The sequence below is a fragment of the Balaenoptera ricei genome, chromosome 3, assembly GCF_028023285.1.
Source record: "Balaenoptera ricei isolate mBalRic1 chromosome 3, mBalRic1.hap2, whole genome shotgun sequence".
NCBI classification, from domain to species: Eukaryota; Metazoa; Chordata; class Mammalia; order Artiodactyla; family Balaenopteridae; genus Balaenoptera; species Balaenoptera ricei.
This window is the reverse complement of record NC_082641.1, coordinates 148,916,267-148,942,995: the sequence shown is the minus strand read 5'-3', so window position 1 is coordinate 148,942,995 and position 26,729 is coordinate 148,916,267. Positions and strand designations below refer to the sequence as shown.

The window sequence follows — 26,729 nt, the reverse complement described above, 5'->3', positions numbered from 1 at the left end:
GAATCACCTGTGAGATCCTTGAGGACAGAGATTAGGTCTGTGTCATTATTTTAGGTTCAACACCTGGCACAAATATCTGACACACAAGAAGTAATCACCACATTTTTATTAAGGGGATGTAGATTTCATTTAATTAATTAATTAGAAAAGCGAATACGAGATGTCAGATAATTGTTGTAGAGAGTAAGGAGAGATTCTTAGGTAAGGGGATGAAATCAGCATGTCGAATCTAGAAGCTTCTGGGCGTGGACTTCCTCAACTGTATGGGCCACACAGCTTGACCCTACACAAATGACTAAGGGGTTCTTAGACAAGCTGCGAGTGGAATCAAAATACATACACAATCTTCTAACCTCCTTCCCACAGTGAAAATGTCCCTAATCCTCCAGACAAAGAATATAGATACCAGACAGCTCATCTGGCGGTGACTGATCTAGTTTCCTCAGCAGGGTCTCCCCAAATCAAAACTCTACTGTCCTCTTTATTTAATGGACTCTCTCCCCCCACAAATCCCTCCCAAATCAGGCAGGCCCAAAACTGAGTTCAGAAACAGGGCTCATGAAACATCCCAGGATCCTGTGTCTCAGCCAGAATTCAGAGCCCGCGCTCACTGACAAGTCTTAAAGATCAATTAGGCCAGAAATGTTAGAAAAATTACCACCAACAGGAGACTTTAAAATCCTACCCTTGAACCTCTGTTGCTTTGCCTGGAGGGGATGGAGGAAGTAGGCCAATCTTAAATGCAAGAGAATTAGCTGGAAAAGAGCAATAAATCTGAGGAATGAATGTGCATCCTCTGATCTACATGTGCAGTTACACAGACATCAATGTTGTGTTTTCAGTTAAGATTGGATAGAATTAAAACTCTCCCTGGAAACTCATCTCTAAAAGGAACGAGCCATACAAAACTTGTGCCGCTCTCCATGGTGCTGATAAAATCCTTCCTCCTAGAACAAAGGTATTTTCCTCATCTGGAGAAGGTGGAGTTCAATCTCTCTCCCCCTCCCTCTCTCGCTTTCTCTCTCCCCTCACTGACCCCCAGAGCATGTGCGTGTGTCTGTTTTAATGTTCATAAAGCATGCATGATTTTCTTCACTGTTCCCAAATTGTAATGGTGATTTCAAATATTTTTAAAGTTCTATCACATAGCTAATATTTACTTTCATCCCCAGTCAACTCTTTTCAGAAAGTTTAGGTTGTGTGCTTCCTCCTCCCTCACTATCTCTCTCTGATCACTATATATCTACAATAAATTTGAAAGAGGAAGAACTAGTTTATTCTTCTGATTTACTCCAAAATTTCCAATTTGATCTATGGTTTCTGGTGGCCTTCTGGAAAAGAAGAAGGCCATCTATTTCCTGGTCTCCATAATATACTCAGTGCCCTCCACTTTAATCCCTGGCTCTGATCCTTCCCTGACCAGCAGCAAGCAGGGAAGTCCTTTTTCTGAGTATTCAGTCCCTTTTTATTCTCAGTGAGTGAGGGTCTAGCATAATTCATTAGTATAACCAATTCATCTTGAACAAAATGCAAGTGTTTAGTCCTAGAAGTACACTGAGTTTCTTTCTGATAAGTGTGTAGCATCTAAAAGTAGTCTTCCACTCCCAATGCTCCTAGTTCTGGGGTGATTTTAATCTTCCCATAATCACAATGTCATCACGAGGCAGAGTTCACCTCACCTTAGCCTTGGACTGCAGTCAGCTCCTTCAAGGGGTTGTCTTTTGTGTCTGGTGTAGTTTTGCTTCTCCCAGGTCCTAACCCAGTCACCCTTGGTCAGCTCATTCTTCCCACAGAGAGGAACCTGAATGCCTTTAAGAGCAGGTTTTTACCTGTGTCTGAGATGCCCTTCTACCCCTGGGCACCTGCCAATCAGGTGACTCAGCAGTCAAAAAACCCAGCTCAATCATCACCTTTGGGAAGCCTTTTCTCACTCAATCACTCTAAACTCCCACTTCACCCCAGGCAGAATTAGTCGTTGTTCTTTTTGGGTGCCCACAAGACCTTATTCATACTTCCCAAAACTAAGGGACCACATATTTCAATTTTGAATGACCAAAGTGCAGTATCTGCTTGACACAGAGTAAGCTCAAAGTACATGAATAAATATATAAAATGAATGTGTCAGTAAACAGAAGGATGGCTGGACAGATGGATGGAAGGATGAATGGATGGATGAATGATGTTGCCTAAATTTACATCTTATCAATTCAGAGTTTGATGCAAAATATCAGATGTGTTATCTATTCTCAAAGAACAAAGATGCTTACAATTTCTTTCCTTCTTTTTCTTATATGAAGGCACCATCTCCTCTTCTTCTTTCACTTTTTACCCTGTAACCAAGAGGATGTGGTGCTGTAGCTTGTCTTTCAGAATAGGTTTCAAGCAGATAAATATTTAGTCTTCTCGGGGTCGTTTGGAAGTTTGGAAGATTATAACTACTCCTCACCAACCTTCCCTGAATCGTGTCATTCCTTGCCCCCAGATATAAAAACATCTCTTCTGCTCCCTAAAGACTGACTCTACTCACAGAAAAAAAAAAATACTCCCCTTTCCACAGAGGTTGCTTTCAAACTCTGCTTATGAGGTTTCTAGTGCCTCTCCATAAGGTTCTTTGAGGCACAGCTGCCTTATTACCTACTCACAGCTACAGTGATGCTTGTCAAGCCAGAGGGGGACATAAAAAATACCAGCTTTGCCTGCATTTTTACATTTCTGATCCCTCACAAAAATGTACAGGAAAAATTATAATGGCTAACAAAATCAACTATCCCTTTATCCATTCAGTATACTTCTAAATTACACAGAGTAGTTATTTAAAGTCATTATTTATTGAACAAATATTACCAGGAACAAAAGTGACATAATATACCCATAATCCAGCCCTGAAACATATCTAACTTCTTCTATGATGCCTTCAAGCTCTCATGCCTGAGAAATCTCTCTGCAGCTTGCAGACAATTTGTGTTCTGCTTTTTCCAGTTAACATGGCATAGCATCTTTATTAATATACTTAATGGCCAAGGGAAGTCTGTTTTTACTTACCCCTTGAGGAGGTGTAGGGGAAACGTTTAGATCTAGACAGATTGAATTCTGACTCTGCTGCTAATTTGCTGTTTGCTCATCAGTAACAGGGGCAGGATAACGGCTTACAAGATTATGGTAAGAGTTGATTTCTGTATATAAGGTCCTTGACAAAGCATCTGGCTTATAGTAAACATTCATTTATGGGTGACTCACAAATAACAGTAATACTTTTAAAACATTAATCTATCATGAATTAGAAAATAAAGTATGCATGAGTAATTAAGATAAGACACGAGATTGAATTCAAATAAATTCAACCTTTGGGCAAGATCCCCAGAACACTGAGAGTTTATATTCATTCACCTGAAATTAGAGATACTTAGGTAGAAAAGCTTGAAAATAAGTGAAATCCATCATCACTCTTTCACAGATATACTTGAGTGACCTGCCTCAGATCACACAGACTGTCAGAACTAGAGCTGGAAATAGAACTCACATGGTCTCAAAAACTGTTGCAGGTTCTGATATCAAATATCACCTCCCTGTCACCACCACCTCAATCAATGCAGCACGGAAAGCAGACATCATTAATGAATTAATCAAATACTTTTTGAGGGATTAATTCAGGGCAAGAGGGAAAGAGAGAAGAAACACATATTGACTATCAACATGGTAGCCATGGCTAACAAAATATGAAGCTGAGGCTCAGGGAGGACATACAACTTCCCCAAGATCACACAGCTAGCTAGTGGTGAAGCTGGGATTTGAATCCACAGTCTATGTGTCTCCAAAGTTCATAATCTTTCAACTAGAATTTAACTCAGTGAAAACCAACAGGTATTTCTGACTGCACAATCTGTACCAGGTGCTATGTTAGGATATGGCAGTGAACAATACAGATGCAATCTCTCATCCATCAGGCTTAAAAGACACTTCAAAGGCGAGCAAAATGTGATGAGAGTCAGGTAAGGTGAAGTACCTACCATCTCTGTAAACTATTCATGTAATATGGACAAGTAAATATGAGCCTCTACCCTCTGTCCAGAGTTCAGTTACACTATAGGTTAAACATGCTCAAACAGGCTGGCCTGGAAATTTGACCACCATTATTCGTCTGCATTATTGCTGTGGGAAAATGCATGCTGAATTCTAAACTGATATGTAACAACTTTGGGAGCACAACAATACTCAAAGTTAGTACCTGCTTTTTATTTGAGGTTTTAATGCAACAGCAGCAGATTTACCTTTCTCATTAGGTTCTTCTGAGTATAAAAAATAAAATGAGTGCCAGCATGTATTTCTAGAAAGTAGACTAACTGAAGATAGGAGGATCAATCAAACCACAAAGATTAATTATTGAGTATCTTCTCGGAATTGGGCACTATGCCCAGGCAATGTAGAAATATAGAAAAAAATATAAGACCGAATCAGCCCTATCCATGGAGAGTCTGTAAACCAGCTATGGGACACCCACATAAGAGCACTTCCAGTAAATGGTAGTGAATGTCAAAATTCTAAAAGACTGGGGTAAATACATGTCTTCGAAATGGGCTGGGGGGTCAGAGATAAGGAGAATTAACCCAGGCTTCAAAATAGCTCTGATCTGGATATTCAGAGTTCATGGTGGCAGTAGGAGGAGTGTTAACCATGGAGAAAGGTACAGGGCAAGTGTGTCCCCCAAAATGAACAGACCATTGAGGCCACGGACTGGAGCTAGGAGTACTGGGAAAGAGGTCTCAGAGGTAGTTGTAAATGAGGGAGCATTTTGTCTTAATCACCTTTGCCTCCCCGCCCCCATGCCTAGAACGGTGCCTGACAAACAGTAGGTGCTCAGTTAATGTTTAGTGAGGTGGAAAGACATCACCTTCATTGAAAAGAGAAATAACAAAAAAAGTGCTAGGCCTGCTTCAACATACTGAAGTCCATATTGACAGTCCAATATGATAATAACAAACATAACACCGCACACAATTAAGTGGTAAATTCTATGATAAGCCGGAAGTTGTCAGCATGCAGGAGGGAAAGTGACTAAGGTAGGGCAAAAAGAATCGGGGATGATTTCTTAATGCGAGGGGAATTGGGTTGGGCCTATCAGGAAGGGCAAGGTTTGGCTTTCAGGAGTCACAGCTGAGATACTTACAAGGCTGAGACAGAAACAAATGCATGGGGACAGACACTTAGGAAACAATAGGAAGTAGTGGGACTGTGGTCTTTAGTAAATAATTTGGCAATCCAATCAAAACACATCTGTGGGCTAGATTCAGCCTGTGAACCACCAACTGGAGGCCCTCAGGACAAGAAGAAGGAAGAAAAAAAATGCTTCTCAGATGGAGGAAACAGGTAAATGACCAAGAGAGAGCAAGGAGCAGGCGGGCTTAGTGGGAGAGGGAGAGGGGTCTCCCCAGAACCCAGAATGCCACTGCAAGCAGTAGGAAATGTGATTGCAGAGAAAAGCTAAGTTGAGTTTGTATTCCAGGTAAAGGAAAAGATAATAAATAAAGAGTGAAAGACAACTTCAGCATGCTATGTTGCTTGGAGAAATTGTGCTGGAATTAAACACTGTCTTTTCTAATCTTGGCTGCTAAATCAACTGTGTTTATCTCTAAGACTAATATTACCTAAAATCGCCCTGACAAAAATGTCCATTCTAGAACTCTTGGGTGGTTTTCTGGAAACTTCCCTAGTGCAGTCATGGTTGCTGCCCCCAGATTGCCTGTGACAGCTGGGGCTCTATAGACAGAGCTGTGGATCAAAAGCATCTTCAAAAACGGAGCACTTCTCTCCTCACTTAACACATTTTACTTAAGGATTTACATTTATACCAGTTGAGCAAATCAAAGTTATAGTTCCCTCAGTAACTGTAACCTGGACCAAATATAGCTATATTTTTCTGCTGCTGAGCGGGCTTTTAACGCATGCCTCCCAACTGTGAACAGGAGATTTGATTCAAACATTATGCAAGAAATGTTTTTTTTTGGAAAACAAGTGGCTGGTCCGGTGAAGGTTTAGTGTAAATGACTGTTCCTTTCAATTCGTGTTTCTATGCAAGGGTTCCCTACAGACACTGATCTTCACAGCATCCTCCATAGTCTTGTGGACAGGGGTGAATGGAAAGGTACCCTCTCCACTCTTGCAAGCTGCCAGCTTGCCCATTCATGGGTCAGAGTCTAGCTTTGCCATCGCAGGCTGCTGGTGTTGACTGAAGCCTCCATACAGAGCCAGGACTGAGGTGAGAGGGTAAGGTGATCAAGGCACTTGCCCAGGAGGCAAAATTTCAGGAGTGTCAAAAAGCTCATTAATCAAGACAAATAAAATTTAACGCTACATTTTTAAAAAAATATAAGTTAATGCAAAAAATGCATGACGAACAAAATCTTAAAGTACTGATTTTTAAAAATATTGCACTGAAATATTCTTTTCCTTGATTACTGAATTTCTAGTGCCCACTTATACTTTGCCCCCACCCCCAGGCAACTGCCTCACTTGCCTGACCCTCGTCCTGGCCCTGGGAAGCAGTCGGGAGGGAGTGCATAGAGGACGTAGTGTATTTGGCTGCAGGCAAACTCTTTTAAACTTCGGTCATGGCAAAGAGAGGAATACTGAAGAACACCTTCAGAAGTATTTCTAGCTGGTGCTGATGGAGCAGAAGGTGTTGGATTATTAATTTCATTGGGAGGAGTTCTCGTCAACCATCAAAAAAAACTGTCTTCTAATTGTCCAGGTGACTCCCCTGAGAATAAATGACCCAAAGACCATCCGGTAAGTTATGCCAAACCACCCACTTACCAAGCCTGCCAAACAAAGATCAGGTGACATTCATGTCCCAAACGCTGGCCTAGGAATGACCGCATGAACAGGGTTGCCAAATAGCCCAAGTGAATGCTGTAGCCTGCGAGGTCCTCGAGACCAGGAAAGGCTGCAATACTCCATGTTCCCAGCCCCCAGAGCCTAGCCCTGGGTTAGTGCACGCTGATGTCGGCTCAGTCAAGTAATTACACAATTGCTCATTTAGGAGGAGGTTCCAATCACCTCCAGACAGACTGAGGCAGTTAACAGAGTGGAATCCTCTACTAAGGCCAGTCATTTGTCTGTGGGTTTTGTTGTTTTCACTGAAAAAGCAGAGAAAACTCCTTATCTATCAGCAGCCTTTCACACTGGAACAGGTGTACTTCGGGGAACTGCTCGCCCTCAAAATGCATTCTTTGGAAGTGAGCAATCCTTCCTGAAATACTTCAAAAATAAGCTTAATTAAAAAAAAAAAAGTTAGACCTACAGAAAAGTTGCAGAAACAGTACAGAAAATTCCTATGCATCCTTCATCCAGCTTCCCTTAGTGTTAACATCCTAATGTTAGCATAATCAGAGCACAGCTATCAAAGCAGGACATTTGTATCGGTACAATACTATTAACTAAATGACAGACCTTATTCTAATTTTGCCAATTTTCCTTCTAACATCCGTTTTCTGGTTCATGACCTAATTCAGAATCCCACTTTGAATTTAGTTGCCATGTTTCCTAAGTCCCCACCAATCTGTGACAGTGCCTCGGTATTTCCTCGTCTTTCATGACCTCAAGTTTTGAAGAGTACTCATCTGTTATTTTGTAGAATATCCCTCCGTTGGGGATTGTTGAATGTCTTCTCATTACTAGACTGAGGTTGTGCATTTTTGGCAGGATTCCCCAAAAGAATAGTGTCGTGTACTTCTCAGTTACTTTCTCAGGAGGCACATGATGCTGATTTGTGCCCTTCCTGGTGATGCTCCCTTTTTCATCACTTGGTTAAGGTGGTGTCTGTCAGGTTTCTCCACTGTAAAGTTACTATCTTTCCTCGTGTCATTGATAAGTGGATACTTTGGGAGGATACTTTGAGACTATGCAAATATCCTGTTTCTCATCATACTTTTGCCCATCACGTTCAGTATCCATTGGTGGTTCTTCTGTAACAATGATAACTGAGGTGTTTGCCTAATCGAAAATGAGCTTTTTATTATCTTTAAACCCTATGTAAGGCCCAAAGGCCCAAAGCTACTGAGGTGAAAGATAATAATCTCCCTGTCAAATGTGCCTTTCCCACAGCTGTATGGATCAGGCATCTAGTTTAGGCACAGCACATCCACGGCACCGGAGTCTTCACCCCCAATCTTCACTTATGCAGGAATCTGGGCTCTCGTTCTCACTGGCCCACATGAGTCTTCAAAATTCTCCACGCTACTAGGAAAGAAGCCATTGCCAATCAATAAGAATTGTCATGGGAAATGAAACAAATTTCTTTATCTCTGCTCTAGGTTGGGGGTTTAGTTTGTCTTTAAATTGCTACATCCCTGTAGCATCTTCTCACTGTCCAGTCTCATGAGAACCTTTAGAAGCAGCAGATCCAGGGTCGCTGGGGAGAACGGAAGTGCACAGGCAGCTCCCCTGTGCCTGTGGGTTTTTCTCATTTGGGGCAATTCCTTTGAGTCCCAGACAGTGGTATGCTGGTAAATGTTTATCAACTGTCTCTCCAGGAAGGGAAAAAATACAAGTCTGGATATTAAGTATTTGTCAATTTTCTGGTAAGAGTACTTCCTTCATGGTTGATTTCAAGCTACCAGTGTGACATCACTGAACACAACTGGGAAGAAACGGGCTGCAGCAGAGCATTAAATATTAATATCTATAATATTAAATAGCTGTATGTATTTCTACCATACAGACACAACAATGTAAATAACCTCAAGCACACAGATAAGAATAAAATATGGTAAGATAATTAGGAAGTGATACTTTTGAGTATGTATTTATTACCCTTGATTTCAATATAGTTTATTAGTCATAGATATCTATATAAAATTTTAATAATGGCTGTTATCTAACAAATAACTCACAAAACTTCTAAAAATTTAAAACTTGGTCCTCATGAGCGGGGATGAGCCAGCCCCGGCACACCACCCCATTATACAGCGGTTACCCTGAGCCCCGCCTACCGGAATAACCCAAAGCAGCCCCTGAAACAGCAGGATGACTTTTCTCCAGTCCCTCCAGGAAACCTTATGAGGTCCAGATGCCCTGCAGGCGATGGCATTGCTCCAGCAGCAGTATCTGCTGCTTCTTGGCAAGCCTCCCATGACGCCTTGTGAGGGCTCCAAAGCATCTGGCTGCCGCCAGGGCTAATGGGGTACCAAGTCCTCCCCAGGCTCAGAACCTGTTTGCCATTCTCCCAGGAGACCACTTGGCCCTTAACTGTTCTTAAAATAATTACAGGGATGTTTCAGAAGCAGCCTGGAACAGTGGAAGGAGCATAGGAGGGAAGGGGAATAGTGAAGGAAGAGGCAAAACCACATGTATCGGGTACGGATTACATGCCAAGTACAAGGCTGCATGCTTTCACAGATGTTCTTGTTTACTGTAATCCTGACACACCCAGAGAAAGAACAACCACCTGTTTACCAAGAGATTACATGACTTCCCAAGGTTCTCCAGCTAATAAGAAGCAGAGCTAGGACGCACCCCAGCTCTGCTCACCCCTATAGCTCTAGCATGTAGGGTAGTACACATGGTGCTGTCTACGTATTTGTGGGATGGATACATGAATGTAGCCTAACTCCAAAGCTTGTGCTCTTACCTCCACCAGGGAAATAATGCTGGTAAAGTGCTCTTACATGGCAGAGTATAAATGAAGTAATGGAAGGCACTGCGGTGTGTGAAAGGCTGACTTCAGAGTGAGATGAGGTGATTCCCTCCAGGCTCTGCCTTTTACTAATTCTCTGACCTTAGTTAGGAATGTCACCAAGTCTCTCTCTGAGGCTTGGCTTCCTCACCAGTAAAATGGGGCTAATAAAGCTAATCTTGCTATGTGGTGGCCGGAAACAAACAACTGTGATGTATGAGAAAGCACTCTGCAGGCTAAAAGGTGCCAGGAGAGAAAGTGTCCTGTATGTCACTGTCCATGACATCGGAATGTCATTCCATTGGCCTAGGAAGGGCACGTCTAACACCATGGTTGCAGGGGAAGAGCAACGGGTAAAAGAAATGGCCCTGGACACAGCAGAAGGTACAGGATTCTCATCTATTTCAACTTTAAGTTTAGGACTTAACTGGCTGTCCTCTGTTTGGAATGCACCACAGATGAAAGAATTTCAGCAAGCCTTGTCTCCCTACCTTTTATGTGATATACGAGGGAGCAGATAGGTTAGAAGAAAACCCTGCTGTTTTTGCAGTGTGGTATTGATTCTGGAAACTAAATGATAATGCAAAGGGGCAGCATCAGTCTCTCTTCAAGCCTGCATCATGCAGGCTGCCTGGGATTCTCAGAGAGTCTAGGATTTCAGAGGTAGACACCCAAGCACAGACTGGCAGGATCTGCTTCTATCACACACGGTAGGTCAGGGGTGGCGCTAGACCGAGAACACCCTCTAAGCAGACTACTCTCTGTGCACGCCTCAGTCCCTTCCCCACCCATGGGGACCCTAACAGAACTGAAGATGCTAATGGCCTTTTGCAGTCAATGTCTACTCCTCTGTAAGGAAGAGACATGAGGGTGAGTGTATGTGTGTTTTAAAATACATGCACCCAAACTCACACATGTGTATTCAACACAGTAGGCAAATCGCCCATAGCAGGTAAGGGAAACAGGGGAATGGAAGCAGGAGACAGGGATAAAGGTAAGAAACACACACACACACACACACACAAACATATGAAACAAGAGAGGGCCTTGCACAGACCAGTGAGGATAAAGTGTCATAAACTGAATGTGATTAATTCAACCCCTGCACCTGACACCCAAGGAAGACGAAAAGAGTTAGGAGCATACCCTCCTAGCACTCAGAGTGGAAGCCCCAAGGGAGAAATCAGTCTCTGCCATTGATTGGGACGAGTCATATTCATTCACTTATCCGTTCCTTCAACAGATAGGCATTGTGCGGGATGGGCAAGGGGAAGGGGAGAGCTGCAGGGCAGGGCAGGCTAGGGTAGGGCACTCGCAATTACACAGGCAGATGGGTCCACAGAGGGTGATAACTCAGGTGCTATGATAGAGCAGGCATAAGCTCTATGGGCCACAAGAGAGGGGTGTGGAGGAGGAGGGTTAGAGAAAGCTTCCTGGGGAGAGTGACATTTCATCTGACTTCTGAATATTAGGTAGGATTTAGCTAGGCAAAGAGAGGAGGTGATGCATTCCGACAGTGCAAACAGCACACACAGCAGCCCAGAAGAGAGAGAGTGTGGCCCCTGAGGGATTGACAGAATTTTAACGGAGGAGGAGATGGAGAGTAAAAGTGGAATTGGCAAGAGGGAAGGCTGAAAGTGTAAGCTCTGTGAAGTTGGGGGAGGGAGGCTTGCTCTCTGAGCTTCTGTGCGCAAAGCCTGGCACGGGACACACACAGGAAAGTGTAACACAAAGCAATTAGTGCTGTGATATCAGTCTGAACACATAGTTATGAACACAGAGAAGGAAGCCCTTAAACCTGCCTTGAGGTTGGCGGGGGCAGGAGGGGTGTGTGTGGAGAGGACACGCAAGTGAGATTTCAGAAAGGAACCATTACCTGAGCTGAACCTAAAAGGAGTTTAGGATTTTACTTGCATAAAAAGAACAGGAACTGGAAAGGACATTTCAAGCAAGAGAAAAAGCATGAGCAAAAGCCCTCTCTACCAGTGTCTAAGCTGATGAATAAAAATACCAGAAACCTCAAACTAATCATGACTAAAAGAGGGCCTAGGTAAAACCCCTCAGGTTTAGTCAATGGGCTCAAAGGGTTTTTTTTTTTAAAGCTGATTCTGTGCATTTTCTGCCTTCATGATGCAGATACAACCAACACCAACTTCCCTTCAGAGCCAGGAGCCATCTTTACCCATTCTGTGATCGCTAGGCAGGGTTCAACATGACGACTTCCCCGTCTGTGTCAGAGGAATGAAACATAAAAACAAAAAGCCTGCTTCAAAGAGGGGGGAAAGCCAACTCCCTCCGGGTCTGGAGCAAAATTAAATTTTATGAGTTACTTGGTAGCCAGCAAGGCACAGAACAAAGCCAGTGTGAAACCACCTTTCAAAGTAACCTAATTTGACAATTAAACTTGCTCGGTGAGGGGGAGAAAAGGAGTTAATACAGGCAGAAGGCCTTTCATCCTTCACCTGAGCCTGTCCCTTTCCTATGTTAAGTGCAACGCAAGCAAGCTGAGTGAGGGCCTTTAACACTATCATTAAAAAAATATCAACATCCAGGCTTAGGTGGACATCCCTCCCTGAGTCATACGCCGCCCAGGGTTACAGTGAATACGGTAAGAACAGGAGAACATAGCCTCCACGTGCCAGGCCTGCTGTGCTGGGCTGTAATTACCCAAACAACGACAATCTATTGAAGACAAGCATTCTTTCCCAACCCCCAAACACACAATGCCCCCCAGAAGGAAGGCTGGCATACTGCATTGTAATTGCTAAATTTCTGCACGTGGTTCTGCCCCTGGGCAATGGTTCAGGTAGGTATAGTCCATTCTTGGGCTGGAGAGATGGGCTATCCCATGGTGCCAAGAAAAAGGTCAGTAAAAAAATAGATGGCTATGTTGTTATCAACGGAGAGGATCCAAACAACCAGAAGAAAAATCCAGAACATTTACCATGGGAGTCTTTTTTTCTCCGAAATTTCCAATTTTGAAGAGTTGGTGCCTGAAGAAACCAACAGCACACCTGATGGTTTGGACTTTCAAAGTCAGATCTTTGCGCAGGCAATGTCCCCACTGCTGCATAAAAATGAATTGATGAGTACAAATGAATGTGTTTGAAGACTTTGCCGTTTTATGGTTTATTAAATGCCATATTGGAAGATGCAAAGTTTTATAGACTGGAAAGGGCTCTTCAATTAAGAAGGTAAAGAACTGAGGATGAGCCCAACTGTTCTTCCATTTCCAGTGAATACTGAAGATAAAAAAAAAATTAGGTCACATTAGAGTAGTGGTTCTTAAAGTGTATCCCTGGACCAGCAGTATCCATATCATCTGGGAACTTGTTAGAAAAATAAATGATCAGGGGACTTCCCTGGTGGTCCCCTGGGTAAGACTCTGCACTCCCAATACAGGGGGCCCGGGTTAGATCTCTAGTCGGGGAACTAGGTCCCACACGCATGCCGCAACTAAGAGTCCTCATGCCACAACTAAGAGGCCCACATGCTGCAACTAAACATGCTGCAACGAAGGTCCCACGTGCCGCAGATAAGACCCGGTGTAGCCTAAATAAATAAATAAATATTTTTAAAAATATAAATAAATAAATAAATGATCAGGCCCCATCCTCCAAACCTAATGATCGGAAACCTGTTTTCACAGCTCCTCCAGGTCACTGGGATGTACTATCATGTTTAAGACCTTTTGCACTAGAACTGTGGTCCTCCACCCTGGCTGCCTATTATCATCACCTGGTGAATATGTTATTGCGATGCCCTGGCCAACCCCAGGCAACTAAATCACAACAACTAGGACTGGAACTTCTCAACAGCTACTTTTGAAAAGGCTCCTCGGGTGATGTAATGTGTAGCCAGAGTTGAGAGCTGCCATATACTGGAATAAGAGAGATTTTAGATTAGATACTTTGCAACTTCTGACTTTTGGCTTAACTCAAAGTAACAGTGGTTACTGAGTGAATCTTCTTCACGAAAGAAAAAGCTTTTGAGAAGAGGAGAGATTTCCATCTATCTTCATGAGCTGGAGAAGTTAGATGTGAAGCTCACACACTGTACCAACATTATACCAAACCCAACGGTAATAACAGTATTTAACAACTCATCAGCAAAGACAGTTGCTCATCCTGGGAAAGAGGCGGGCTAGTCCCCACGTCCAGAAGTCACTATAAAAGCAGTGCGCTCGGAGGCAGTGAGGAGTGACACCACACCACCCACACGCCTCAAGTCCAGCTGCCACAAACCACCAAGGGGAGCTCAGAGCCTCCCACTTACTTCTTGGCTTTGAAGTCCCAAGTATTCAGGGTGTGTGAGAGAGCAGCCTCTTCTCACCAGTGTCTGGTGTCACCCAATGTGCAAAATGAGGACAACCACCCAGCACAGAATTCTAGGGGGCCACTCCCATGGGACAGGCAGAGCCTAGCATCGCTGCTTCACAAATGAACTGTGTACTGGGGCCATCCCTCTACCCAAATCAGGAAATTGGCAGAACACATTATAAGTCTGTTCCTCAAACCGGGGTCCACTAGTGTCGTCCCAAGCATCTAGGATTTTTTTACCCATGAAAAGGGACGTCAGCACTACTAAAACGTAAGAAAAATTGTAAATTCTTTTCAACAAGAAGAGGCAACATTCTTTGGGAAGTTTCTGGAGAAATAATAAGCCAACCATCATGTTTTTACACTGTGACAGTAAGATCAAACATTCCCTTAAATTTTTTTTAAAGATAGAATAACAAAGACTGGAACCAGTTCAATAGCTGGCTAGTGAACATGCTTATGAAAATAACAACATCATCATGACATTCTCACAGAGTGAATTTCAGATATCCAAGCTTTGGGGCGTTATACTCCCTCTCCCCCAAAAAAGGATGAGGATAGGAAAAAATGAGAGGGAAGAGACCATGCTTTTGTATCCCCAATGTCTATGATTATGCAGACTTTGGAGCTGGACCAACCTGGGTTTCGATTTTCACCCTACAATTTATTTGCTGTTTGGCTTTGAACTTTTAAGTCTGTGAATTTCAGGTTTTCATCTATAAAATGGTAATGATAATCCTTAGCAGTGACCAGGGTGAGTAGAAAGAAGGCTTGGATTGCATTTAGCACAATGCCTAGAAAACAGCAAATTAAGTAGCAGTTGTGATCATTAACTATTCACTATTGAACACCCAGCTGAAGCTTCACTTCTTTTGTAAAGGTTTCCTTGACAAAAATGCTTACACACACACACACACACACACACACACACACACACACACAGTCTTTGTAGTTCCAGTACTCCTGGTATGCATCTAGATTTTAGTCATTATATTATATTGCAATTGCTTATTTATATGTTTATAAGTATTTTCTTAAGAAAAAAGACATGCCTTTGTATACCCAATGCCTGGCACATACTTGGTACATCATATGTACAAATGAATGAATGAATGAACAAATGAAGCTAGCTATGTATCTCATTTACCTAGAAATGAGATAAGAAAACCTTAATTAGGATGGTAAGAGTGGAAAGGACAAGACAGGAGAGAGACATACAGGGAAATTGATAATAATGGTTGACTATTGGATATGAGCAGGAAAAAAAATATTGTTTTGCAGAGTTTTCTAATACAGTCAATCATAGACACCGTTCATCCAGAAAGCCCTTCTCTGAGGATTTTCTAGGGAAGAGAGGGGATGGAGAGAATGGTCACACAAATACTTAGAAAAGATTTATTGGTTGTTTGGGTCTACCCAGTCCTCTGAAACCAGCCCACATAAGGACAGATATTCCTGGACATTATGCAAGGACAAGGTAAGGCTGCAAAAGGAACCTGAGTCAAATCAAAAATGTTTATCTCTGTCTTCCAAGTCTCAAGAATTCTAGTCCTGTGTTTAATCACTGCCTCTCAGTCTTTACCATTATCACCACTCCATCTCCCTCATTATCTTCTGCAGACTCTGCCCTTTGGAAGCCCTCTACTTACTCCCACTGAGACTTTCCTTTTAGTCTCATTCCTACCTAATCTCTGAATGATGTCGACCAATATACATTGGCTTCACTGCCACAGCCATCTCTCTATCAACATCTAATGCCTCAACCTATCTCAAGGGTCTAGGCATGAGCAATCTGCTCATCCAGAAAGAGTCTTAACCGTTTCACCACTGCAGGAGATAACTGGAGAAACAAAACCAAGGAAAATCAGCCAAGAAAGCAGGTAAGTGGGGTTTTCTTGGCTATGTAGACATAGAAAAACTCTCCTACCCTCATCCCTGGAAACCAGGGCTTTAGTAAATGGACAGGCAATCTAAAAAGTCTGCAATATGTCCATACCTACACCCTGAGAAAGCCTGTCCAACAAGAATTATGGTGACAAAATGCTACACGCTTAACTCTAGTCCCCAAGCTGTCTTTCACAGCCAGGGAATTAGTCACTGGAAAAGCAGGCCCATTGAGAAAGCCACTGACTTTTATCTTTAGACTTCGACTGCTATTCATCAGCATCAATATTTTAGAACTTAACTCAGCCCTAGTCTGAGTCCAGGACGTCTACATCATCACGAAGACTCACCGCATCCTGACAGCTGAGGACCTCCAAAATGCTGTTGAGTAATTCGACACAGTACTTCTTCTCCTGGACCTGGTGCTGCGTCTCATCCTTCTGCTCCAGCAGCTCCTTCAGTTCCTTGGTGATGACAGGAAGCAAAATGTCCCGGCATTCTGGAATGAAGGCAGTTCAGAGGCGTCTGAGCTTCCTCGTTTGTTAGCTTCTTTCATTTTTTAGATAACATTTCATTAAATAAATAATTCATGAATATATTCTTCTTGTAAAAAATGTAAATATTAAAAATTAGGTTAAGGGACTTCCCTGGTGGCACAGTGGTTAAGAATCCGCCTGCCAGTGCAGGGGACACGGGTTTGATCCCTGGTCCGGGAAGATCCCACATGCCGCAGAGCAACTAAGCCCGTGCGCCACAACTACTGAGCCTGCGCTCTAGAGCCCGCGAGCTACAACTACTGAGCCCACGTGCCACAACTGCTGAAGCCTGCACGCCTAGAGCCCATGCTCCGCAACGAGAGGCCACTGCAATGAGACGCCCGCGCACCACAACGAAGAGTAGCCCCCACTCACTGCCACTAGAGAAAAGTTCACACACAGCAACGAAGACCCAATGCAGCCAAAAATAAACAAATAAAATAAATAAATTTTTTTAAAAATTAGGGTAAGATTTCCTTAGAACATTATTCACAATTCTGGCCCCTCCCACAACCCCTACTCCCCAGAGGCAACCAACCAGTTACTCTTTTCTATATAGATGTATGTGTATATGCATATAAAAATGTATGTATGTGTGTTTGTATACCAGTATAAAATATGTAGTATCATTTTGATTTGGCTTTTCATTTAAGTAAAACATATCGCACTGTGATGATCATCTTTCAAGATCTTCTTATATGTTTTACATATGTATGTTGTCAGTACAAAAAAATTCAGTGTCACTTTGGCTTTGTTGCCTTTTTATAAAAGGGGACTATACTGCACATATTGTTCTGTACCTTGATTGTTTTCATTCACCAATATTTTTTGGAGCACCTTCTATGCTATTACATATAAGGATCAATATTAATTATGTATAGCTGTTTTATAGTATTCTCTATTATGGACATATTTGTTCATTTAGTCATACCCCTATTGATGGACATTTTTCACTGGCATAAACAGTACAAAAATGAACAACTTTCCACTTGCACCCTTGTACACCACGACTTTCATTTTAAATAAATTAAAACCTTTGCAAAGATGGGTAACTCTCTTGGCTTTGCTGTCTCAGGAAATACCTGGAAGGTTCTGAAATCCTACACAGCATTCTTTCTATATTTCTATTAAAAATGGCAAACCTTGAGAGATCAAAAAAATCCCCCCAAATTTCAAGCCATCGCTACCTAGATGCTTCTACAGCTGAAATGTGAATCATATATGCCAATTTTATTTTAATTCAATACAACAAGTAGGTGCTGAACATCTTTGATGTGGAAGGCACTGTATTTCTGGAAGTACAGAGATAATATATGGTTCTCACCCATGAGATACTTAAAATACGACACAGGTGATCAGCAACAAAACAAAGGGCAATGGCAGAAGACAGAATAAGATACCGGTGGGAAGAATCACGCATCAGCTCTTGTTCTGTCAGCCCAGCATCTATACCTGCTCTGGCACAGCACCCTGGTTTCACCCTGGTGAGCCACCCTGCTATGGGATATAAACCTAGGGATACTGTCATAAGGCTCCCTGCCCTCCTCTGGACTGGGTTGGGTACCTGACCCTAATTAGGATAACCTCTTGATCTGAACCTTGAGGGAACTTTAATAACAGTTATTGCTGACATTGCTAACATATTGAGCGCTTACACTGTGCCAGGCACTGTTTGAAGTTTCTTGCATGAATTACTTCAATCTTCCCAATGACTCTAGGAGGTAGATACTGTTATTTCTCCCATTTTGCTGATGAGGAAACAGAGGGACATGCCCAAGTATACAGAGCTAGTAAGTGGTGGATCCAGTCTGACTGCAGAGCCTGTGTTCATCATCACTAGACAAAGGGTATTATCTTTCTTGGAGCTCATCTGTCTGCACAGAAGTGCCCTGGGGAGGCTTGCTGCTTCCTCTCCCAGGGCTATTCTGAATCTCCCCTCTCTGAAGACTGGTTCCCCAGCTTTTCCTCTGATTCTTGAACTGCTCCCTATCATCCAAATACATTTATTTTTGGTTAAATTTATCAGACTAGGTTTATGTCGCTCACAACCAAAGAATTCAGACTCGTAGAGTCATAAAATGCCATGAGGGCTTCAGAAGAGAGAAATGATCTATGGTTGGAAGGTGCATAGAAGACTTTATAGGCTCTGATAGAATTGTGTCCCCTCTCTCAGAGCACTAATGTCAGTTTGTAATTAAATTCTAGTTAGTATAATTAATGTCCATTCATCCAACCAAAGTGTAAGCTTCATGACAGCCAGACTCAATCTCAGGTGCCCAACACAGTACCTGGATCATAGTAGCTACTCAGCAAATCTTGATGGAATGAATGGAAGAGGTGTCATTTGAGATGGTCACTGATGAGTAAATAATATTGCCATCGGGAGAGTGGGGATTTAGAGAACAGAGAGCGATTTAGAGTTCATGGACCAAGATGTGGAAACGTGTACAATGGTGGAATATTGCTCAGCCATAAAAAAAAGAATGAAATAATGCCATTTGTAGCAACATAGATGCAACTAGAGATTATCATACTAAGTGAAGTAAGTCAGAAAGAGAAAGACAAATACCACATGTGGAATCTAAAATATGGCACAAATGAACCTAACTATGAAACAGAAACAGACTCACAGACATGGAGAACAGACTTGTGGTTGCCAAGGGGGAGGGGGCTGGGGGAGGAATGGGATGGGAGTTTGGGATTAGCAGAGGCAAACAATTATATATAGGATGGATAAACAACAAGGTCCTACTGTACAGCACAGGAAACTATATTCAATATCCTGTGATACACCATAATAGAAAAGAATATATTAAAAACAGAATGTATATATGTGTATAACTGCGTCACTCTGCTGTACAGCAGAAATTAACACAACATTGTAAATCAACTATACTTCAATAAAAAAATAAAATTAAAAAAATTTTTAATAAAAATAAAAATAGCGTACATGGACCTGGGTAAGTAGAATGGTCTCTTGGAAGTAGAATAACAGGAGATAACATTGAAAAGGAAAATTCTTAAATGCAATGGGTAGTGTAAGATTATAGTTCTATGGAAACAGAAAATAACAGGCAACAAAAATTTTTATTCAGCTTTGCTTAATGTTATAGATGGAATCATGGGCCACGGGTTAATGGTACTTTGTTTGGATCCAAGAAATGGTTGGCTTAAGGACTTTTGAGAATACAAGGTGCTGAGTTAGCCATTACCCTTTGTTTAGAGAGATAAGAAAAAAGACTGGATAATATTTACATACCAATTACCATAACATTTAAGTTAAATCTACACTTAGTCCATATCTTGTCACCATAAAGTTGAAATTTTGTCCAGGTCTGTTTATTAAAAGGGGTAAAGAAATTTCCTGCAACGTTCATGCAGAAGTTTGTTTTAAAAGTTATCTTCTAAAAGATGTTAACTTGTAACTTTGAAACTTTTTGCTTGTTAGAGGAAACTGTATGTGTAAGAATGCTTGTTGTAGGAAAAACTAGGTGAGTTCATTTGAAGTTGTAAACTCTTTGTCTTTGGGAGATGAATGACCTCACCAACTTCATGAAACTTAACTCCCTTCACTGATGTTGTCATAATTAAACCCCATCAGAAGATAAGAACTGTGCATTCACTTAAGTTGGGTAAGAATTGTAAAGTCTTCCCCTCTGAAAAGTTAATTTTGCTAGTAAAATAAAAAAGATTCTAATAAAGGAAATTTAAAACACAACAAAAATCTTGTTCTTCCATAGTTCTCTGGGCAAAGGGAGTCTTCAAAAGATGTTTTTTAAAGGTGATTCATGTCACTGTAGCATGTAGGGCAGCTGGAGGAAGAAAGGACCAAAGAGCAGACAGAGACCAGTGTATATGCCACTGCAGTAGTCCAGGTGATGGCAAATGAGAATAAAAGTGCTGGGTTCTACCCTCCCAGACTCCTAGCCTGATACAACATTCTTGTTCTCTGTTGAAGCTAAAGATTTGATAAGACCTTAAAGAAAGTTGGTCTTGAGTTTAAAGCATAATAAGACAATGTTTTAAAGCCTAGAACAATAGGCTTTTGTGATCCAAGATTAAAAATCATTTAAAACCTCTCCATCTGTAAATGGGATCACTAGGACCTGCAGAAAGGACGTTTGTAAAGGTAGACAAAGGGTTAAATCTACTGAGGCAGTTAATTAACTCATTCATTCATGTAGTCAGTCAGTCTACTAAATTTATTGAAGGCTCTCTAAGTGCCAGTCACTATTCTGGGATGGGAGGGAATGTAACCAGGGGTTGCGTGCCCATCACAGCAGCAGAGCCAACAGAGATAAGAGGCAGACTTAAGTGGACAAGAAAAACCCTGGTGCCTCTACCTCCTGGGAGTGGCAACCTGTCAGTGGCCATATAACAGAGCTATAGAATAGTAAAGGTCAGGTTTTTCCTAAAAAGCTCATTCTGTTGGTATTCTAGTTGAGATACTTCAGTTAGATCTTATTACAAAGACATGGGTGCAAGGGAAAAGGCCCATTGGAAGATTTTAGGTATTAATGAAGATCTCCTTGAGAAGTCACCAGACTTTACATTCTACTTAAAATTGAGCTAAATTAGTAGATTCTCATGGAAAAGTCTAATAGTGAGTTCTCCATCCCTAGAAATATTTAAGCAGTAGGTAGCTGTCTCTGGGCAGGAATAATGAAGAGGTATTCAAAGTATCAGATGAAGGGTTAAACGGAATGATTATTAAATCCCCATCCAAAACTCTATGATCCATAAAACAGAGGTCCAAAGGAAGTGGCAGGAGGAAGGATGTATTTACTAGGTGGAAAGGCAGTGGACATGTCTGCATTGTTTACAGACCACTGAGGTTGTGGGAGCTACAGACCAGGCCGCAGCAGAAGCCGTGGTTTATCCATCTGAAAGTCACCGACTTTACAGATGATCAAAACCAGCATCCCTACAAGACGAGGGCTCTTCGTGCTGAGAGTCAGCAAGATTTGAGCCGAGGAAGCCATTAATAACGTAGCCTGTTTTTCAGAAAGTACTTTGTCTTCTCGTTAACCATGATTTCTCAGAAACGTCTGGCTCCTCTGTTTTGAGGTGAAATAATTTTTCTCATTTGTAATTGGAGCTGTGAAATTACATTAGTCTGTAAAGCTTCAGGAAGCAGCATTTCTAAATTGTGGCTTGATTGTCAAGCAGACAAACGGTTAAAAGATAGATATTGCAGAGCCTTAAATCAATCTTTATAGGTAGAGGCAATGAGCGTGAGAGACCTGCAAACACAGCCTGGGTAACTGAGCCCCACAAAGCCTGGAGATCGGCCAACAGGTGATGACAAGTCCAAACTGTAATTCAGACCAGGCACTTAGGAACCCGCAGAGCTACTCAACTCTGTATTTTCATAGAAAGGAGTTTTCTTTTGTCAAAGTGACTTGCAGAGAGGAAAATGCAGTGTTTCTGGGCTCTGGATTCTTCCTTTTCAGAGAAAGTTTTATCCTATGGCAGAAGATGCCACTGCCTGAATTCACAGCTCTCTTGAAGTGTGATATGCTTTTGCAATAATTTCACGACTCAGGGATACTTCAAATAAGATGGTCCTTTCGTCACCTCCTTCTCCCCAGTATCAGCTCCATGGAAAGATCAAAATGGAGCCTTTGTCCACTTTGGAAAACCACCTTGAGGTGCATCAGGCCACAAATATATCTGTGATCACAGCCACAACTGCAGCCCCAGAGGAAAACACTCGTAAGAACTGCATCTGAACTTGCTGTCTTCCCCACAAATCTGCTCCTTCTTTGCCCACTCTGAGCGAAGACACCCCCAGGCACACAGTCAGCCAAGCAGACTTGATTTCTCCCTCTCTCTATCCCCAACATCTTCTCCATCAGGAAGTCAAATCCATCTCACCCCCAAGCCAACTTCCTGCATCCTCTGTTCCAAGTTTCCCAAACTGATCTCCCACTTCCAATCTCAGCAGCAGGAAAATTCCCAAAACTCAAACCTGACCACGGGACTTCCCTCCTTGAAGGGCTTCAGTAGTCTCCCAGGGGTGAGTTTTACCGCTGCTCTGGCATAGCTGAAGGCCCTTAGTGGGCAGGCCCTTCCTTACCTCTCCACCCTCCACCTCCTGCATCACTCCAAGATAGCCTCTCCTCTCCTGCTTCTGAGTTTTTGCATGTTATTTTCTTTGCCCAGAATGTACTTATCTCACCCATCTTCACCTCACTAACTCCTCCTTGCCTCCTAGGTCTTACCTTAGTTGCCAAATCCCCTAGGACAATGTTCCTGACACCCCAACTCTGACTTGGGTGACCCTGTTCTGTGCTCCTGTAGTATCCAGACTAGACTTTCATCTTCCCATTTCTCACATTACATGTCTATCGTCTGTGTAACAGGAAGAGCAGTAAGATTCTCATTAACATCCCAGAAATGAAGCTGAGGTCCAAAGTTGAGGACAAAAGGTGTAACTGCTCCACATTCTAAATCCAAACCGTCTCCAGTAGTTGGTGTACACCGTCATCCCCCGTGGTTTTTTGAGAGGTACCAGTTCAGTACCAGTCCTACAGTAATCTGCATGCACCTCATCCCAGAACTGAGGGAGGGTCTGCAGAGGACTTTGGATACAAAGCAATGCCCATAGAAAGAAGGCATTGCCTCTCCTCCCTGAAGCTGAGGTGAAGGGAGGTAGAGCCAAAAGAATCACTCATGAAACATATGAAGACGAGACTGGCACGTTATGGCCCCACTAGGGAAATGTTTGCTGATCTTCCATCCCAGGTACATCCTGGCTCCACCGGCAGAATGGAGACACTTGAGAACATTTAGGAATCCCTCTCTTACTGTGGGGAGAAAGGTTAAACACACAAGGTGTGTGTGTCAGGGCCTCAGTCATGTCCTCAGTGTGGTTACCCCATTTCTAAGCCTGCCTGTGGCAGCCTTTGCTTGGAATTTCACTCCACTCACAGCCAGCCCCTTACGTTACCCCCAGCATGGGTTAATGGACTCTTCAATCTTGTTCGATTTTTCACAGGCTTTAAAGTGAAACTCGTTCTGCTTTGGTCAAGTTCCTATTGACTGAAAGGCGAATTCAGCTCAGCACAACCCTCCTGGAGGAGAGCGAGGAACTTGTGATGGCCAAGGCTTGCCCTGCTCTCCCACAATGCCCACCCCCAGCCTTTTGGCAAGCAGGGAAGACCCCTAATTGAAACCCAACATTCTCCCCAGGCAAAGCTGAGCAGGGCCAGCCCTGCTCTGCTCGGCTGCTTTCCTTCTGTTTGGTAGGAGGAGCATCTGCAGATGTCAGAGGCCACTTGGTTCCATCAGCTAGCCACGAAGGAGGACTGCCACACACAGCTCTAATCTGATAGCAGTTTGTTCTCACAACCGCCTTCCTCCAGCCAGCGTCTCATGAAGGAACGTAATTCCACCCACTGGGAAATCAGTAACTACCCACAAACTTCGTACTCCAGATCAGGTTACAAGCCTTTTACAACCCTACCACCATTGTCCTCCCCCCCACCCCCCGCGCGCATTCTTCAGCAGCTCCTCCTGATTCACTCTCCTTACCTTCCCAGAAACATGCCTAAGTACAATGTCAGAATCACCCCTCACTCCCCCTCCAGCCTGCCTCAGCCATGACGTACATCTCCACTTTATGAACCTTGAGGGCCAAAATATGTCTCCCCAGCTCAACAAACATAGCCTATTTAGAGATTTCAGGACTCAGCAACTGCAGACTTTCTCTTCAGGTATCTTACAGGGGTGAAAATATAATTAGGCAGTAAATCCTAAAGAAGAAACATACGTTCAGAACTTTATACTAGATACCCACTTAAAGTCCAAACCAAGCTATTGCTTTTGCCATATATCCTTTACATTTAACATAAAGCATGATATTGCACTAAACCTATAAGCGAACCCCTATAACAAGTTAGTGTTTGACATTCAGAAGCATAGTGATGGCAGAAAGAGTAGACTGATGTGTAATTCTTAGAATTTACACAATGATGTGAGTATGTTTATGTCCAAAAATGTCACACTGGTTATAATTTGTAAGCTCTGATAGTCTATATGCATATATTTATATCCTTAAACATATATAGACATAATTATTATAACAGGCACTGTTCTCATGGATATCTTGTTCTAGTGGGATATCAGAAACAGTTTAAGAAGATAATAATTGTCTTAGGTTGGATTCTCCGGAAGCAAACTCTGAGATGAGGTTTGGGTGAAGGTGTATTAAATAAGGAGGTGTTCCAGAAAACACTGGAAGGGGAGTAGGGAAGTGGGACCATGAAGGGAAGGAGGCCAGGTAGGCTGCAAGTCTCACAGAAGGGGAGCTCTGGGGACAGTGTGGGCCACAGGGGTGAAGCAGCTGGAGTATTTAGACCTTGGGGATGGGTGGTCCCGGGCACTTCAGGTGCTCTCAGTGTCCAGACGAAGCAGGCCCTGCTGCCTGAGGGCAGCCAGAGAAGGCAGGGGCTGGCTATCGGGAGAGAGAGTCCTCCTGGAGCTCTTGTACACAAAAATGATCATGATTACAGGAGACATGGGAAGAGCCCTGAGAGCTGATGCTATTACAACAAATGCCAATAGCTGCCAGCAAGACAATTAACTGGGTAACCTGAGAAAGACAGTCTGGAGATGCAGGGAAGACTGTTCCATGTGGGGAAGTTAAGAAGGCTTCTGAGATGGACAACTTGAGCTGAGACCTGAGGGTGAGAAGGGAACAGCCTAGAAAGATCTCAGGGAAGACCATTCCAAGCAGAAGAAACAGCATGTGAAGGCCCTGGGGTAGAAATCTGCTTAACATGTTGGAGGAATCACATGGAAATAAGTGTGGCCAGATTATAGGAAATGGGAAGCATTATATGAGGGTTTGGCTGGGGCCAGGTCTCATCAGGCCCTGTGGCCCATGGTAAGGAGTTTGATTACTGGGTGGAGATAAACATGTTTTATTTCTGTATTTTTAATAGAGGGTAGGGGGTGGGCCTAGAGAGGAAGGTAGGAGAAGACTGAGGAGGCTTTTCATAGAGGGGAGAAAGAAGTCTAATGGTTACTGAGCCCTTACTCTCTACCAGGAAGTCTCTCTTTGAAGAAGTTTATCCTTGTACCTATTTTATGGATAAGGAAACTAAAGCTCAAGAGAGATTCAATAACTTGCCTAAGATCACACAGCTAGTAAGTGGCAGAGCTGGGATTTAAACATAGAAAATGTGATCTCAGAGCCCATTTTCACATCTACTAAACTACCCTGCCTCCTTACTATAACAGTGAAGGGGAAAGAAGATGAAAACTTGATTAGTTTGTAGCAGGAGAGACAAAGGAAAATGGACAGACTTGGGTTACGGTTCAGAGGCAGAATCGAACTTGCTGATGGGTTTAAATGTACTATATAGATGTGTAAGCATATGCATTTTGAATGTTGGAAAGAATAATAGACTCATTTTAGGGCTTATCAAATTAGGATCTAATCATGAAGCCCATTTCATTGCCTCAACTAGCAAGTAATGAAAAGACTCCCATCAACATTTCTCTGATAACATGAAGTGGCTGCAGAGATGGCCCATTATCACACCTTCTGGAAGCTCTTAGGGTATAATCAATGTGTCCTGACAGGTGCTTCCACTTTCAGTTACCCCTTTGCACTTTCCAAGATCACTTACACTGCCACTGTGACCAACCTCCTCCCTAACCAGCACACTCATTAAACCACAATCTAGCTCCATAGAAAGTGCTTTTAGGAATATAAAGGTGCAGATATGGCCAACTGAGTAGTGACCCGAAATTTGATTTGTTCCCTAATTCTTAGAATGATTACAGTCACGATGCCACACCAGAGGAGTGTAGCTCAGCCTTAGAAGACTGCCTCATCTATCTCCTAACCCTGGCTAATGGAAGGAGAAGCAAATGAAAAGCTTGGGGTTGAACCAACTGGCCTCTACACTGGATAATCCGGGCAGTCTTTAAAGGAGGATTCTCATCAAAGCAATGAGCTCCATTTCAAAATCATGCAAGAGGAAAAATGAGTCAAGGTAGCTTTTTGACTGGCAGGAGCTGGGTCTTACATCCTTTGCCCCCATTTTATTCCAACTCAGTGACATCTGAAATTCAAATCAATTTATAAGCACTTAGGATACCTATTATAACAGTAAGTACCACCCACACCCCTCCAGAGCGTATCATCCTTGACCCACTGCCTCTCTTCTGTACCATGCTACACAGATCCTTTAATCCCTTCACCCCAGCCCCTGTCTCCTCTGGAGACTCACATGATTCCCTGGCTCCATGAATTTCAATCTTTACTTAACCAGTCTTTCTGAGCTAATCTGTGGTCACATATTCAAA

The 26,729-nt window shown here is 42.7% G+C and overlaps 1 protein-coding gene across 1 annotated transcript in view; it reads right to left on the bottom strand.

Annotated features, from left to right (window-relative positions):
- Positions 1-26,729, bottom strand: part of DOCK2 (dedicator of cytokinesis 2) — a 385,217-nt gene that overhangs the window by 247,439 nt on the left and 111,049 nt on the right. Inside the window, exon 24 of the mRNA XM_059917659.1 lies at positions 16,224-16,372. Coding sequence (XP_059773642.1) covers positions 16,224-16,372 — 149 coding nt within the window. The remainder of the gene's footprint in view (positions 1-16,223; positions 16,373-26,729) is intronic.